The following is a 15,533-nucleotide window of genomic DNA, read 5'->3' on the forward strand; positions in this document are numbered from 1 at the left end:
TGTCAGGAGATTCAAATTCCAGAAGAACAAACGACTTCAATTCGGTCAACGGGCAGCCTCATCAGGCGCACGATGACACCGCCTTTTGCCCAGAATGAGGTCCAGACCTATCGTGGATGGCAGGCAGAATTAAGCGAGAAGTATCCGTCCCTTCGCAATGAAGATTATAAACGCTGGTACCCGCGACCAATATCGCGCAACGTCAGAATAGCTTGCATTGAGTTCAGGCCCCACGAGCAAGTCAGTTTAGCGATAGTACATGGCGCGGAGGAATTTCGAAAGCTATATGACATGCCTGCAACGGCAATAACAACGGCCAATGCACCAAGACGGAGACTGTTCATCACAGAGGATTTCGATGATGAAACTCGGGCAGCTGTGGGCTTGCGACTCCAAGTTGATCCCCGAATTTTCCATCGGCACGCGAGGGTGGCATTGTGGGAAAGATCTCGTAGAGATGCCGGCAATGCATTACCTTTGCCCACTTCGACTCAAGCGAGCACGTCTTTTGTGCTTGATTACGTCCAAATGACTCTTGGAAACAGTTTACCTTTCGAGCAACAGGGAGTGAGCGACATATCGCCACCACGCGGGTGGGAGATGTCATGGATGGGATAGGGGCACTGCAGTGCAAGATATCATTCTGGGCAGAGAGAACAAGTCACGGTGGATGGGACGGTAAGTTATAATCTAAAGTTACGCAAATACTTCTTGCTTAATAGACTAGCATTGTTTGTCGTTGACCAACCGATTAGACATGCGATGTACGGCTCGAAAACAGTAAATGCTGTTGCTCAACAGATATCTCCCCCAGAACCCTTTCAAGGAGGCTACGGGTGCTTCATTCGCCACGATTCATTGGAGGACGCACGGAAGGCTCCTCCACCGCCCCGAACATCGATGTTTGATGATTTGTGCTTTTACTACCAGAATCACAGCAGACATCTATACCTTACAGAGGACCCGGGGTCCATAACACTATTTGCACAGAAGATCGTCGCATCTCAGTATATGCTACTGCTGAGCTACTACGGCTTCGTTCTCAATCATCTTAGTTGGAGCTTGACGCGGAAGGATAGCCTAGATTCCTTCGGCATGGGCCGAGTCCAACGCGCTTGGAGTGACCTCCAGGCTTATCATCGTCGACTCAAGGACCATCATCATAATATAGGGCTATTGATACTAGCCTTGCAGCTGTCTCGTGAGCCAAACTCAGCATCACATCCTGCAAATCAACCGAGCGCGAGGACACATGACGCCTGGAAGGACACTGCCCCAGACTTTGTGTACATTGAAACCGAGCTTGAACGATTGAAGGACCACGCCAAGGGTTTACAGAGCAGTTTCACGAGTCTGGCTGGGATTGCAGGAAATCGTCAGTCACTTGATGAAGCACGGAGTGTCAGAATCCTCACTGTTTTGGGCATGACATTCTTGCCGATGTCGCTTGTCGCTAGCTTACTGAGTATGGGTGGTGATTACTTGCCAGGCGAGTCACGCTTCTGGGTATACTGGGCTGTATCTATCCCGTCCGTGGTTCTGGTGTTTGGTATCTCGTGGGTCGCCACTCATCGACTAATCGGACAAAGATTCGGCGCATGGAGACCGTAGGAGGCTCAATTTACCTTTTGACTGCCGGATAAACGATGATTTAGAAGTCTTTACCCTACTTCCGCGTCGATTTAGTGAAGTGTCCGCCCAACCATTCTGGTCATCAATATCTGCAAGCTGTACATCTCTTCTTTTGGCCGACATCTCATAGTCGAAGAGTGGCACCCAATAAGCAGGCTACATGTGTGTCCTATTTCACCTCTATTGAACACCGCGCATTAATCACTTAATGCATGACCATTCCTCCGTCCATACGGTAGTTACTTCCCGATACCATAACAGCATCATCGCTGGCTAGAAACAAATAGAGCTTGGCGACCTCAGGGGCTTCCACTGCCCGTCCTACATGAGATCAGCAAAGATCCTGCTATAAAGGTGCCTCCCCTTGTCCTAGAAAAGTACAAGAAGTTCAATCAGACCTACCTGATGGAGTCTCTTTGACACGTTCCTCGACATTGCTCCATAACTTTATGAGAGGAGTATTCACAAAGCCAGGTGAAACTGTGTTGACGCGGATCTTGTCCTTCGCATATTCCTGAGCGGCCGTCACTGAAAGGGCACGGACAGCAAACTTGGACATGCTGTAGGCAGAAAGCTCAGGGAAGGCTGCTTCGGATGCGAGACTCGCAGTGATAATGATACTGCCTCCTTGGCCCAAACTTTTCATCTTTCCGCCGGCGTACTTGACACCTAGAAATGCTGATCATGAGCACGGATTGTCAGTGCCTTCCAAGAAGAGAAACGGATGAGCCAAAGAACACTCAACACTCACGCCCGCGCGCGTTGATCCGCATAGTACGATCGTAGTCATCGGAGGTAGTCTCGGAGATTGGTTTTATGATGCCAATTCCAGCATTCAGTACGGCGATGTCAAGCCTTCCCCACACCTCTGCACACTTCTCAACAAAGCTGATAACTGCCGCCTCGTCTGCAACATCAGCATTGTGGTAAATGTAATCGCTTGGTAGGAAGCCTGTCGATCGCAGTAGTGAGCTCGCCGTGTCGATGCTCGACTCTGATATATCGACACCGAAAACCTTGGCGCCTTCGGAGAGGAACAGCTGCGTTACGGCAAGGCCAATCCCACTTGCAGCACCAGTCACCAAAGCAACTTTTCCCGATAGTCGTCCTGTGTGTGAATCCATGGTGGGGAGGAATTATTTGAGATCGTAGTGAAAGATAGCGACCGAGATCAGCTACTTCACATTGGGGGTCCATGTCTTTAATCTCCGCGAGTGGTGTTTGTATGTTTGCGAGGTGCCGGGGAGGGTCTGGACCAACTTCGGTTTTGGAGACCGAGATTCCGACATTTCAGGAAGCTCCTGGAGGTCTGGAGAGACCATTAGGAATTTAACCCGTGGTAACCGGAATAAAACCACTTGCAAGGATTTGAGCTTTCAATTGTTACACAGTGAACTGCATGACTCCATTGGGTCTACCACTTGTCTGCTGTGTATCCAACTTTAGCGTCAACGTCGTCTGATGGAGCCGGCGGGGCCCCGAGTTCGAAATCTGGAGTCTACAGTTAAGGAATATTTGTGAAACAGAGAGTGAAAAAAGAGGGACGCACAGGATATCTGGTGCTTGCTCTATCCCATCCCGAATATGCGAAGTGATTTTGGTGGCTTTACGGTCGTCTTTCCGCGTTCCAGGCTCTTGCAACTGCTCCTTGACCAAGTTCTCTCTACTACCTACCCCCAGTCTGGGGTTTCAAGAGTCCAGGCACATTCCCCGGAATGCACCCCGCGAGTCTACCCCTGATCCATTGCTCATAAATGTTGATAAAGCCTGCTTTGTCAAGCTCCACATGGGAAAAGTCGCTTAACTTCAGTGCCTCATCAACAATCGTCTCCTCTCAAGTTTTACTCTACTGTGACGTAGGCCCATTCCGCTGGAGGTACGATTAATACTCTGTGCCTAGTGTATCATCTTTGAAGATGGAGAGAGGAATTACGACTGCCAGTGCGGTGGACGCACGCCACGAGATTGAGGAGACTGTCCAGACAGCAGTATATCCTGGGACTGAGGTCATGACCGATGGTATGTGGAAACATCCCCGTGTGCACAACATTAGCCAGTACTGATCATGTTTTCCCAGTTGGGGATCTACATTTCAAACACATTGGGAAAAACGTACTAGTCCCTCAACCCTCGGATGATCCTGCGGACCCGCTCAATTGGAGCTACATGTGGAAGATGCTTAGCATGGCTGGCATGGTAATCACGACATTCTCATGGACAGTCGGTCCTCTGGCAATCTCGTCTCAAGTGCCATATTATATGACGGAATGGGACAGGTCGTTGCCTGATGTGATCCAGTTTGTTAGTTGTGATGGACTGTCTTCAATCATTCGTAGTGCTAATCATTCGCCTCAGATTGGCGTCAGCATCCTCGTCCTTGGATTCTCAAACTTCATCTGGGTCCCAATTGGTCGAGTATTTGGGCGTCGGCCAATGGCATTCCTCGCAAATCTTCTGAATATCGCTTCGATGGTTTGGAGAGCAGAAGCAAAGTCTTATGGTTCATTCATGGGTGCTTGTGTTCTCACTGGCATTGCATGTGGACCTTCAGAGACATTGCCCGGCATGGTGAGACTCATGTCCTCCAGAATGATGAGGCGTTTCCACTAATGTAAAGATTTAGTTGGTTGCAGACGTTATGTTTCTACATCAGCGAGGGCTCTTCATGAGTGTATACCTCTGGATTGGGTGGTCCGGGACTTTGGTAAGATCATCTTGCCTGAGTTAGTATGTGGTGAACCTTTTTCGCTGACAAAATCTTCAGGTTGGCCCCGTTATTGCTGGGGTCATGTCTGATAGGTATGGTTGGAGAAGCTTTTGGTGGCTATGTACAGCCATTGCTGTCTTTGCCCTGATTTTCCAAGTACTTTTCATGCCCGAGACTCGATGGGGCGAGAGAGAGATCGTAATTGTTCGGGATCCTGCCAGCCAACATGCAGACCGCAGCGGAGAAAAAGAACCTTCAAGCACGATGGAAGATGCACATCAGGAGTCGACAGAAGTCAATGCCAACGGTGAGATCGTTGTCAAACTTAATGGAAGGCCAAGGAAGATGCAATTTTCTTTGTGGGGCAAACCTGACAAGTCGAGCTTGGGAAGCATTATTCCAGCTCTAATCATGCCATTCCGGATGTTCTCATATCCGATTATTGTATGGTCAAGCTTTGTCTTCGCATGGGCAGCATCGATGCTTGTGATCATCAATGTCACACAGTCGCAAGCTTTCTCAGGACCCCCTTGGGATATGTCGGCCACTGATGTTGGCTACACGAATTTTGGGGCCATTGTTGGAGTCGCCTTATCCTTGATCGTCGCCGGACCCCTGAGTGACTGGGTCTCGGCTTGGTTTACTCGACGCAATAAGGGCATAAGGGAACCGGAAATGAGATTGGTAGCCCTGATGCCATTTGCTGTGAGCTGTTTACTCGGCGGTGTCATCGTCGCAGTCGGCTATCAACATCAATGGAGTTGGAAGGCAATAGTCATTGGTGGATACACCCTTCTTGGACTGGTGTTGCCAGCTCTATCTGCCATATCACTGACATATGCGGTAAGTGGATTGAAATCAAAGACGAGAAGCTAGGCACTAACACTCTAATAAATAGATCGATAGCTACAAGCCAGTTGCTGGAGAAATTCTCGTTGCAGCGACAATGATCAAAAACCTATGGGCGTACGGCATGACCAGGTTCTTCAACAACTGGATCGTGGATGTGGGCTACATCACACCGATTATGGTTGACACTGCTCTTGCTATCTTCTTCGTCGGGCTGGCGATACCGCTTTTCTTCGTTGGCAAGACGCTTAGGAAATGGACCAGGAATAGCGCAGCTCATCGCGAAATGTGATCGGCAATCGGAATCGAGACAAGTGGGAGAGTTCTCCGAGGCCAGCGGTCCAAGGATCCTTCTTCGAGAGGTGTCCAAACACCTCTGGCACCTATAATGCCGCAAGATATTGGATATCGTGGAGCGAACAAGTATGTTTCTATAAGTACTGTGTAGCCAGCGTCAAGGGGCTGCCCTCTCAGTGTCCTCATTATGGCGGAGCACAAGCCATCTATTGTTGTACGGAGATCTTTAAGCTCGCCGAAGAGGTACGAACGACAGATTTTAGGATTCAAATAGTGCGGACACTGCCTCTTGCTGTAACCGAGCGAGAAACACGAATCTGAATTAGATCATCATCAGCCCATGCAATGATCTTCCAATTTCAGCCTCGTATAAAAGTCTTGGCAACGGTGCTTGCTGTGTCTTGGCAGAAATTGGCTTCAAGCTGAAGACTTCCTTCTTCTCTATCTTACCTACCTAGGTAGGTAGTTTTGACTCGAACACTTTTTCATGTCTGCCTCCCTTTTTTGATTGTCCACTGCTCATTATTTCTGCCCCGTAAGAAGGGCTCTTCCACGAATAGCGCCCCTAAGATGCCTAGACAAGCATGGTGCTTTGTCAAGCTTCTTCCTCATTGGGACTGACTGGCGATAAGGAAAGCTTCCCGCTCTTCCCGCCGCTGGAGCTGATGATTAGGTTGCGCCTTCGTGCCTTGGCACAATGTCGAGCTGAAAGGCTTCATTTGTATATGGCATGGGGGTCGTTTGATCGGAAAACAAATGTCCCGTCTTTCGTGCAGAAGATGAATGTTCCCATGTTTGCTGGATTTCCCCTTCTGTTATGCTATAATACGAAGCATGAACGGTTTGTAGTGCACTCCTTCCTTTGCATTGACTGAAAGGTCTTTCCGAACACTGTCTAAGATCGATACGTGTAATCGAGCGGCCCTCTATGTCGAAAGTTTCCTTTCATCTAACTGTTCTGCTAAGCCTTTTTCTTAGTTCAGTACTGACCATAGTGGTCGGTTCGAGGACAGACGAGGGTGATGCATGTGCCCAGGCGGCATACGCTTCTATCACTGGCAAGTACCGCATACTTTGTTGTGACCGCTTCTCTTTGCTGAATACAACACGCAGATGAAGAGCTCTCGCCCGAAGTTGTCCACAATTGTCTTAGATCTGTACCTCTTTACAAAGAGCCGGCACTGGAATTACTGAGAGACCTTAGAGCCAGCTTGGAGATCCAGAGTAGTCTCGACTACTTGGTTAATCCTCCGACAGGATACCTCTTTCCTGCCATCGACCTTGTCGAGAAATTGGAATTAATACGCTCGAAAGTCGAAAACGAGAAATACTCGAACGAATATGACTTTCAAGTTGATCTACTTCGGCTTTCGCTCTTGGGAAAGGATAATCACTTGTCATTCCAGGGCGATCTCATACGACTTTTTTTATTTTCGCGGAAAATGAGCCCTTTAGTCTCGTTATCTGAAGATGGTATTGGAGCTCCATCAGTTTTCTTGCTCGGTAAGTTTGCCCGGGCGTTCTTGTTGATTATTCCTCCGGCAATGAGGCAATCAAAAACGGGCATGATTCGTCACACAGTACCAACTTTCATCAATGGTTTTTTTCCGTTATCAAGCAAGAATACGCAACAGTTCAACTGCTAACAGATCGGGAAGACGATAGGTATTATCTCGAGGAGGGTTCTCCAACTCGATTGAAACAAGATTCTGAGTACTCTGCCATCTCAAGAATTAATGGTGTTGATGTCCTAGAATATCTTGAGAGACAATCACTGGCCGATTCTTTCCAAGACCCTGACTCTTTATACAACGCTCTACTTTTCGGACCTTACAACAACTTTCTTCTTCCGACGTTTTACCCTGGAGCTGAAACAGTAATTGACTTTGTAAATGGCACGACCCAAATATATCCTATTGTGGCTTTCGTTCGAGAGAATCTTACCGACATAGGGAGCGCCAACGATATTTACGAAAAGTTTTGTATCCCTCCGGATGAATCTGAAGAAGCCACATCATCATCGAGAAAGGCATCAGTCCTGGCACCGAGGTTAACCCGAAGAGTGCTGGAATCACAACAAAACCCTTTTCCAAACGAATATGACCCATCTGGAGCCATTCAAGGATTTTGGGGCGGTGATATTTCCGACCAGGTCGCCATCCTGGGAATATATGGGTTCTCTCCAGATACGGATGAGACAGAAAGCTTTTTCCAGGAAACGTTACGCAACATATTACAGCAATCTACACAGAATGGGACGGACAAGCTCATAATTGATTTGAGGGGCAATGGAGGTGGTACTGTCTTTCTAGCTCTCGACACTCTGGTACAGCTTTTCCCCGACACTACACCCGACACAAGCTCTAATCTTCGGGCATCGGCGGCCATGTCTGCATTAATACAAAGTTCCAGCACTAATACTACCCTGGCTCAAGATCAGAATACGACAACCGATCTCGATGAAACTGAAGTTCTTGGGGAATATAATAACTCTCTATTCGCATGGCAATTAATCCTTAAACCAGACGGATCTTTGTTCAAGGATATCGATGATTACTACGGGCCCTATTCATTTGGTCCTGGACATTTTACTGCCAAGTTTCAACAGAATTACACAAATAACGATAGAAATATACTTGATCCATCGAAATTTGACATGACTATTGCCAACCCAGAAGCTAGGCGACCCTTTGCTCCGGAGAATATGGTGATCCTGACAGACGGGTAAGTATGACTTAGCCTTGTCTAAGCAATAAATATCTAGAGTCTTTCAGCTCGGCTCGCTACTACTGAAAACTATCTAGATACTAAAAGATTCCTCGAAAAGCTGCTAACGTCTTAATGTATAGAACATGTGCATCTGCATGTTCAATCCTCGTCGAAAACCTTAAGAACAAGTTCGGAATTATGAGTATTACTATAGGTGGCCGGGCACAATATACGCCTATGCAGACAGTAGGTGGTGTGAAAGGAAGCAGACTCTTCCCCGCTGCCTTCTTTGACGAGGTAACGCCATTATACAACAATATGGTTCAAGAGGACGAATCGTTAGCAGATCCAATATTTGACTCATGGACTACGCTAGCTTCGCGACGATTCAAGGACCTGAGGGTGAATGGGATGAATGCCTTCCGGATTGGTGACCCCACCAACACGCCTATACATTTTATCTACGAAGCCTCCGATTGCCGAATCTGGTGGACACCAGAGATGCTCGTCGATCAGACGGTGCTTTGGAACAGGGTCGCGGAAATTGCATTCGACAGACCACATGGAAGTATCATGTCGTCTGAATGGTGCGTGTCAGGAAGCACGGGAGATCCTACCAGCATCAGTGGCGGGTTGAAGCGAGGAGAAATCGGGCCACAGACACCCCCAAAGGAGGTATTCCCGAGGTATGCCGGCTGGATCATCAACGGTACAATTACTACGGACGAAGAGTTGCCAGAGCATGATTCGTACGGGCCGGGAACCATCAGTGATGGCTCTTCCTCTTCGTCCTCGGGACAACCTACTGACTCAGCAGCGCTTCAGGACTTTCGAGACTATTGCTCTGAATATACCGGTGATGCTTGGCTCATTGTGTTGATGTGTGCGGCTGTAAACTAGGAAAGACAGACATTTCAACTGGTGTTCTTAAGCGAGTGGGACATATCCTAAATGGGTCTAGCAATCCTTTACTCAGGCTCGAGCAGGACACGTTGTATGGTGAGCAGTATAGATAGATGTTTAAGCAGAATCTATGCTTTATGACTGGTTTGATCTTCATCAGGGAGTTGAATTCACATTGTTTCAAGAATGTGTGGAGGATTTCCCAGGATCGACTAAAAGGGGATCGATAGCTAACAGAGCGTTGGAACGAGCTCGAGGCTTGACTATTCTCCTGTTATGGCGACCTGATTGATTCAACGCTATCCTTCACAGTACAATACTGTGGGAGACGCCAACGAGCAGCCTCGTCACTTCGACTGTCTTCTACGTGATGACAGCTCGCCAAGTTCAAGCCATAGCTAATGACTCCCATTAATTGTCAAGAAAGTCAGATCTGCGGGAGGAAATTCATCTTAGCGATCTAGCCTATAATTACAAAGTACCCGGCTTATAGCATACACATCGCACATATCGTACAGCAACTGAAATCGAACACTCGTGAGGAGAGTAGATCCTGCAAGAATTATAATGTAATATCGGATGGTCGTACACAGTCCAATGCGCCAATTGGCGAAATATCTTCCCATTGACAATATGGGAAAATCGGATCCCAATCGTCGATCATGGCGTCAAATATGCGTCTGTCGACAATCCTCGCCATAGTCGTGTATTGATTTAGCTCGCATGCCTTCTCAAGAAGGAGACACAGCTTTTTGCAGGGGGGGCAAGGACGGAAAACATTCTGGGAAAACCTTGCCATTGTGGGATCTATGACGCGAAACAGTTCCACAGACTCAGCGCTATGTGGGTACTGAATAAGATCCTGTAGTATAATGGCACCGGCATGATACACGTTGTAGTGGTTGAGGAGCCATTGGTAGGGTCCGAATGTTGGATCATCTAGGCCATCCACGAATTCTTTCGTATAAGATTCACTGGCATTGAGGGCAAGCTTTCTGGACTCCCTCGGCCATTGGGCAGATCGAAGGTAAGGTTGATGGAGAATAAATGACAATCTATAACATGTGAGTCGTTGGCAAAGCACGATGAAACGCTCCATGTTCGTCGGAATTGTTGTTTGCGTCCGCCGTACTTCTTCCATTATATAGTCGCAAACGTCCTTGACATCTTGATTCAGTCGACGAAACGATTCCTGCGTTGGTTTTCGTACGCTGTAAACTTCTTCCGCTATCCGGTTGAAAAGCACATTGGACCGAATCTGTGTTTCGAGAAGTCTGGTTTCAAGTTTTCTTTCCCCTAAGATGGGCTTCACGTCATAACTCGAAGAATGAATCAGTGGCGGCAAAGCATGAGCAAATGAATAGCCAACATCCAGATTGTGAATACACCACCATAGTGCGCGACGTGAATCTACTTCCTGGGGTGAGAACCCGAAAGATGCTGGATCTCGGTGTAAGCCCACAGACTGAGCAGCTCGGACAAGTACAGAAATAGGTGCCGGATCAGGGTCGACATGCCACTCAGCCATACTTGGCGCTGCTAGTAGGAAAGCTGCTCGTATCGTGTTTAGACATGGTCTTTGAGGATATCGGGCAGTGGATAAGAACTGCTGGGCAAGTTCTTTCCATGCTGATGGTTCAATGCTCGAAGACTCCACCTCAGCCGAAGCCTGGAGAGACGAAGATGCTGAATAACAGATGGCGGCAAGAAGAGCGGAAGAGCCAGTTGGACAAGGCTTTCGTGCTCGTAAACATTGTAAAGCAGCGATGACACTAGGCCCGTGTGCCACAGGATGCCAGAATTGCACGAATTCTGAATACCAACAGATCAATCGGTTGACTTCTGGGAGGTTCACAAAGTCGTAGATCTCGCCTATTGGAGCTTCGGAGCTATTTTGAGAATAATTGCCCAGAGAGCTGAGAGATCCTGGGCTGCCCATGTCACTTATCAAGGGTGACAATGATGCTGGAGAGCCTTCTAGATTCCGGAGAGCAGCAATCCATGAGGAGCTCTCGTAGTATCGTGGTTTAGCATCATCATCAGCTGTAAGAACTCCGGACTGGTCGGGCCAGATTGTTTCCTGTTGTTCACGCATTTCAGTAAGTCCTGGAGATGTCTTGGTCAAGTTTCGAATCGGCGTTTGTTCTTGAGCTCCCAGCCTCGCTGTGGTTTGGGGTGGTTTGTTGTGAATGGGAAAATGCGATCTTACTTGCTTGTCAAATTTCGAAACATAAACGCACTTTCGGTTGTTAGCCACGCATTTTTGACATTGCGGCTTGCCGCGGTCACACTTGGTTTTCCCGTTCCGACAAGATAGGCAGGCTTTGACTTCGCGATTGCGTGGCTGCTTTGGTAAGTCCAGGTTGAGGCGCATCATTGCGGGCTACTGGTGAGTATTATCGAATGTGTTATGAAATTGTCTCGTAGCCTCAGCCTTATGATGTAGCGGTTCATCAGCTGCTTGTGATCTTTCATAAATGGGATCGATCCAATTTTGTCCCTTGCTCTGGCGAGCCTTGACTAGACTATGATTCTTCAGGGATATCGAGGATGAATTTGCGGAGAAAAACATGTAGACACTAGGTACCGTGTCATCACACAAAAACTCGTCCGCTTCAGACTAGTTTTCAGAAAAGAAGAAAGAGATGCCAGTTGCAAGTTAGATTCCGCTCCTCTTGTCAGCATGGTTCCTTCCGCCATCGGTTCGCACGTAACAATTACCCTTTTAAGCTTAGGCAAGGAAGGCCCAGGCTTTGTGACTATTAATAATTAGAAAGCAAATTCTGCCTCATCAACTGATTCATCTGTGTGCTCCAGGAACAGTCTAGGTTGCGGTATTTGAAGCCAGAACTCAACTCTTGGAATTCTGCATTCTGCACGTGTTGTCATTGTGTGAGGAATTGTCTGGTAGAATCGAGGATGGTGGGCTTATTGGCTCCTTAGTGTCAAGACTGATGGTAGCTACCCCTCAGCCTCGGTTTATCCCCTATCAGGCCGAATATGGGGGGTGAAAACATGATAACGATCCCGCCACATGAGGCATGTCTAACTGCCTAGGTGGAAATGCCCACAGGCGCTTTACGAGTGCTTCTTCAAGGCGATCTTTTTGCTGCCCCATGATTATCAATCAAGTCCTCCCTCAACGTCTTTCTGATGTGACAACCATGACGATTAGGTGGAACTGTGTCTGAACGCGTAAATGCGCAACATTGGCCAACTAACTAGTTGCTCAGGCCCTTGAATTCACGTGTAGCGTGTGCGTTACCCGTCCACGGAACGTTTCCTATATTCCGATCAAGCTCCAACATGACTGGTCATCAAAGACGAGCAGACCCAAAAACACACCAATGCTTTGAAGGGCCAAGAATCATCAACCCTTGGGAGCAGGCCGTTCAATGACCGAGCGGCTCAAAATTCCTCGATGCAGTTCCGAACCTGTCAAGCACACAGCCAATAGTCTTGCAGATCAATATCTCGATATCGAAACCATTTGTGATGGCTGGAAAGATTGCTGTGCGCTTGTTAGGGTCGAAGCACGAAAACGCCAGGTGTGAATGGCGGCGGCCCATCCACGAAATGCCTACCTAGGTAGTAATTAACATCATTATTTACTACTCATGTAGCTTCGCCCCGAACAAGTTGATCTATTATAGCATCTTGAAACGCTGGTGAATTTGCTCAACTCAGCCTCCAAGTGAGAATGGCAGGACCAATGACCGTGTATATCAACGGAAATGTTCTCACCGTGAACACGAAACAGCCCCGGGCGCAGGCATTCGCCGTTGACTCGACTGGAAAATTTTCAAGCGTTGGAAGTAATCAAGATGTTCTCGAAGCAAGTCGGGACAGCCAGTATCAGGTCATTGATCTGGATGGCAGCTTCATAATGCCGGGCATTCATGATGCACATACGCACTTGCTGGCAGCAGCGATGCAACAGCTTTTCGAAATCTCCATCGGAGAAGACTGCACGCATGAGGACTTTGCACATGAATTGCAAGAAAAATGCCGATGTGCGCGCGCTCATGATACGGACGATTGGCTGATAGCCAACTTCTACAGTGGGAACTTGTTTCCGAATGGTCGGTCTCCGTTCATCGTGGCTGGATTGACATACTGAACAGTAGATAGGAGAGGTCGACAGGAAATACCTGGACGAGGTATTCCCCTCTCGTCCGGTCGTGATGCGAGACCCATCATGCCACAACGTTCTAGCGAACACGGAGGCCTTGAAGCGAGCCCAATATGACTTGCTTGATGAGGTGGCCCCCTTTGGAGGCGAGTTGGCCCGGCGGGAAGATGGAACGCTGACGGGCGAACTTCTCGAACAAGCCAACACCAAGCTCTGGCTCAATATGCCCAAAACTCCCACGGAAGTAGCTCAACGAGCAATTCTCGTAGGCATTCGCATGAACAATGAGTACGGAATCACGTCTTGCCAAGAGGCTTCTGCCAACACCGTCTACCTGGCTGCCCTGCAAGAACTTGAAAAGGAGACCAAAATCACCTGCAACATCCACACGCATATTGTGTATGGCCCCGTGGGATTCGCCCGTGAGTCTGAGGAATCACTTCACAAGCTGATAGATGAAGCGGAGCGGTACAAGAGTGAGCATGTCTTTACAAACTTTGTAAAGTTCTGGCTTGACGGGGCACCGCTGCCTCCACATTTTACTCAATGCAAACTGCAAGACGGGTCTCCACAGGCTAATAAATTGGTACTCGAGAAGGATTTCTTTATGAAAGGATTGACAGATGCTGACCGGAAGGGATATACCTGCAAGATACACTGCGCGGGCGATGGCTCTGCGCGATTCGCTCTCGATGCCCTGGAAGCAGTGCGAGAGCAGAATTCAGATGGTCCGAGGCATGAGATTGCGCACTGCAACTGTGTTCACCCAGGTAAGTTGACCACCGACATCTGCGAGGTAATAAAGCTGGACTGACAAGACCAGACGACCACGCTCGATTCGCAAAACTACGCGTCACCGCAGAGATGTCACCAGCCTTGTTCCACCTCAGTGAATTGATAGCACAGTCCGATAATCAGTTGGAGTGGCCGTTTAAGAGTCTTCTTGATGCGGGTGCACAGGTCACCATTGGTACAGATTGGTTCTTGCCACCAACGCCTAACATGTTCCCGGCACTGGCTGCGGTCGTTCCCCAGATCGGAGTTGAGAAAGTCATTCGGTGCATCACTTTATCTGGGGCTGAAGCGGTTGGTCAGGCTCACGAGGTTGGTAGCATTGAAATTGGGAAGAAAGCCAACTTCATTCAACTAGATCAGGACATCACGCGTAATGAAATCTCGGGAACAATTGTTCACAGGACCTGGTTTGAAGGCAGCCTTGTGTGGGAACATCCTGATGTGGAGAAAAGAGAAGTGGCAAGACTGTGACAGATGACACGACTTAGAATAAACATCATTAGTTGGTAAGGCAAGACCTCTAGGCATTCGCTTCACTGCCTATCGGCATGGTCATATGCCTAACCTATTCACTCCGCAAGTCACTCAAATATCACAATTCTGCAAAATCTGCCACCAAATCACCCCCGGAATTGAAAAGCAAATGCGTCAATTTCCGGATGATTAGCCGAGTTGAGACTGTCGATGATAAATATTGTCCAGTCAAAACTCGGCTGCCGGTCAAAAAAAACCTCTCCACAAAGGAGGTTTTCTAAGCCACTATTCAATGATGATATCTAGGCCTATCGAGGAAGATAGCGCACAAGAGATATCATCATTGGTAGTGGAAAGTTTTTGTCGTTCTTTCTGCCTTTTAGGAGAGAAGTGTTGAGCTCAATGATGATGATAACAGGTAGACCCACCTTTTAAATCCAAATCATAGTAGGAGATCCTCTCATGTTATTTTTGCTCGTTCCTTTCAGTCACTAGTGCAGACCTCAGTGCATGCGATTGTGCTCGAAATGAAATAGCTCGAAGATCAATAGAACAGACGCGCAAGCGCTGACGTCCGATGAGGTTCGAATGCTCAGTAATTTGTGGACATATACTTTCACGCACAATTATGGGTTAGTTGTTGGTGTCCCTGAAGCATGCTTTAAAGGGGTGTCCCATCGCAAGGCTGTCGGATACCCGGCAATCTGCATACGGGTAAGCGCGCTCTGGGGTTGAGCCTTGCGGAGGCCCGAGGGGACCCCACGAAATTTGACCGAGGTTGTTTCGAGGAATCATCACTAAGATAATTGGAGTTCGGAATTAAGTTTTGATATTTACGAAGCACATACTGTAGGTAGGTAGGTGGGCTCTGCTTCTTGCACGGTTGTATTTCTCACACTCTATCAAGGACCAGGCTGTATACACGTGATCTAGATATCGGTTCAAATGGTCTTGTTTTGAACGGCGTGACCTTCTGTGCGCTCTGATGACCTGAAGCTTGCTCCCCCCAGACGACTACCGGGCTGCGATTCACAG

The 15,533-nt window shown here is 48.1% G+C and overlaps 5 protein-coding genes across 5 annotated transcripts; 4 read left to right on the forward strand and 1 right to left on the reverse strand.

Annotated features, from left to right (window-relative positions):
• Window positions 1–670: 670 nt before the first annotated feature.
• LTR84_002587 (uncharacterized protein) lies at window positions 671–1,611 on the forward strand (the record flags this gene model as incomplete). The annotated part of the gene is made up of 2 exons (XM_064846196.1): window positions 671–678; window positions 723–1,611. The coding sequence occupies 2 exons, from the start codon at window positions 671–673 to the stop codon at window positions 1,609–1,611; spliced, it is 897 nt and encodes a 298-aa protein (XP_064706421.1).
• Window positions 1,612–3,548: 1,937 nt separating this feature from the next.
• LTR84_002588 (uncharacterized protein) lies at window positions 3,549–5,480 on the forward strand (the record flags this gene model as incomplete). Its single annotated transcript, XM_064846197.1, has 6 exons — window positions 3,549–3,651; window positions 3,710–3,933; window positions 3,988–4,200; window positions 4,256–4,336; window positions 4,397–5,182; window positions 5,238–5,480. 6 exons carry the CDS (start codon window positions 3,549–3,551, stop codon window positions 5,478–5,480), a joined length of 1,650 nt encoding a protein of 549 aa, XP_064706422.1.
• A 1,570-nt stretch (window positions 5,481–7,050) lies between these two features.
• LTR84_002589 (uncharacterized protein) lies at window positions 7,051–9,094 on the forward strand (the record flags this gene model as incomplete). Its single annotated transcript, XM_064846198.1, has 3 exons — window positions 7,051–7,057; window positions 7,135–8,209; window positions 8,335–9,094. 3 exons carry the CDS (start codon window positions 7,051–7,053, stop codon window positions 9,092–9,094), a joined length of 1,842 nt encoding a protein of 613 aa, XP_064706423.1.
• A 565-nt stretch (window positions 9,095–9,659) lies between these two features.
• LTR84_002590 (uncharacterized protein) lies at window positions 9,660–11,192 on the reverse strand (the record flags this gene model as incomplete). The annotated part of the gene is made up of 1 exon (XM_064846199.1): window positions 9,660–11,192. The coding sequence occupies one exon, from the start codon at window positions 11,190–11,192 to the stop codon at window positions 9,660–9,662; it is 1,533 nt and encodes a 510-aa protein (XP_064706424.1).
• Window positions 11,193–12,797: 1,605 nt separating this feature from the next.
• Window positions 12,798–14,495, forward strand: LTR84_002591 (uncharacterized protein; the record flags this gene model as incomplete). Its single annotated transcript, XM_064846200.1, has 3 exons — window positions 12,798–13,179; window positions 13,229–13,999; window positions 14,053–14,495. The coding sequence occupies 3 exons, from the start codon at window positions 12,798–12,800 to the stop codon at window positions 14,493–14,495; spliced, it is 1,596 nt and encodes a 531-aa protein (XP_064706425.1).
• Between the last annotated feature and the right edge of the window lie 1,038 nt (window positions 14,496–15,533).

The sequence above is a fragment of the Exophiala bonariae genome, assembly GCF_035927105.1.
Source record: "Exophiala bonariae strain CCFEE 5792 chromosome Unknown scaffold_13, whole genome shotgun sequence".
Lineage (NCBI taxonomy): Eukaryota > Fungi > Ascomycota > Eurotiomycetes > Chaetothyriales > Herpotrichiellaceae > Exophiala > Exophiala bonariae.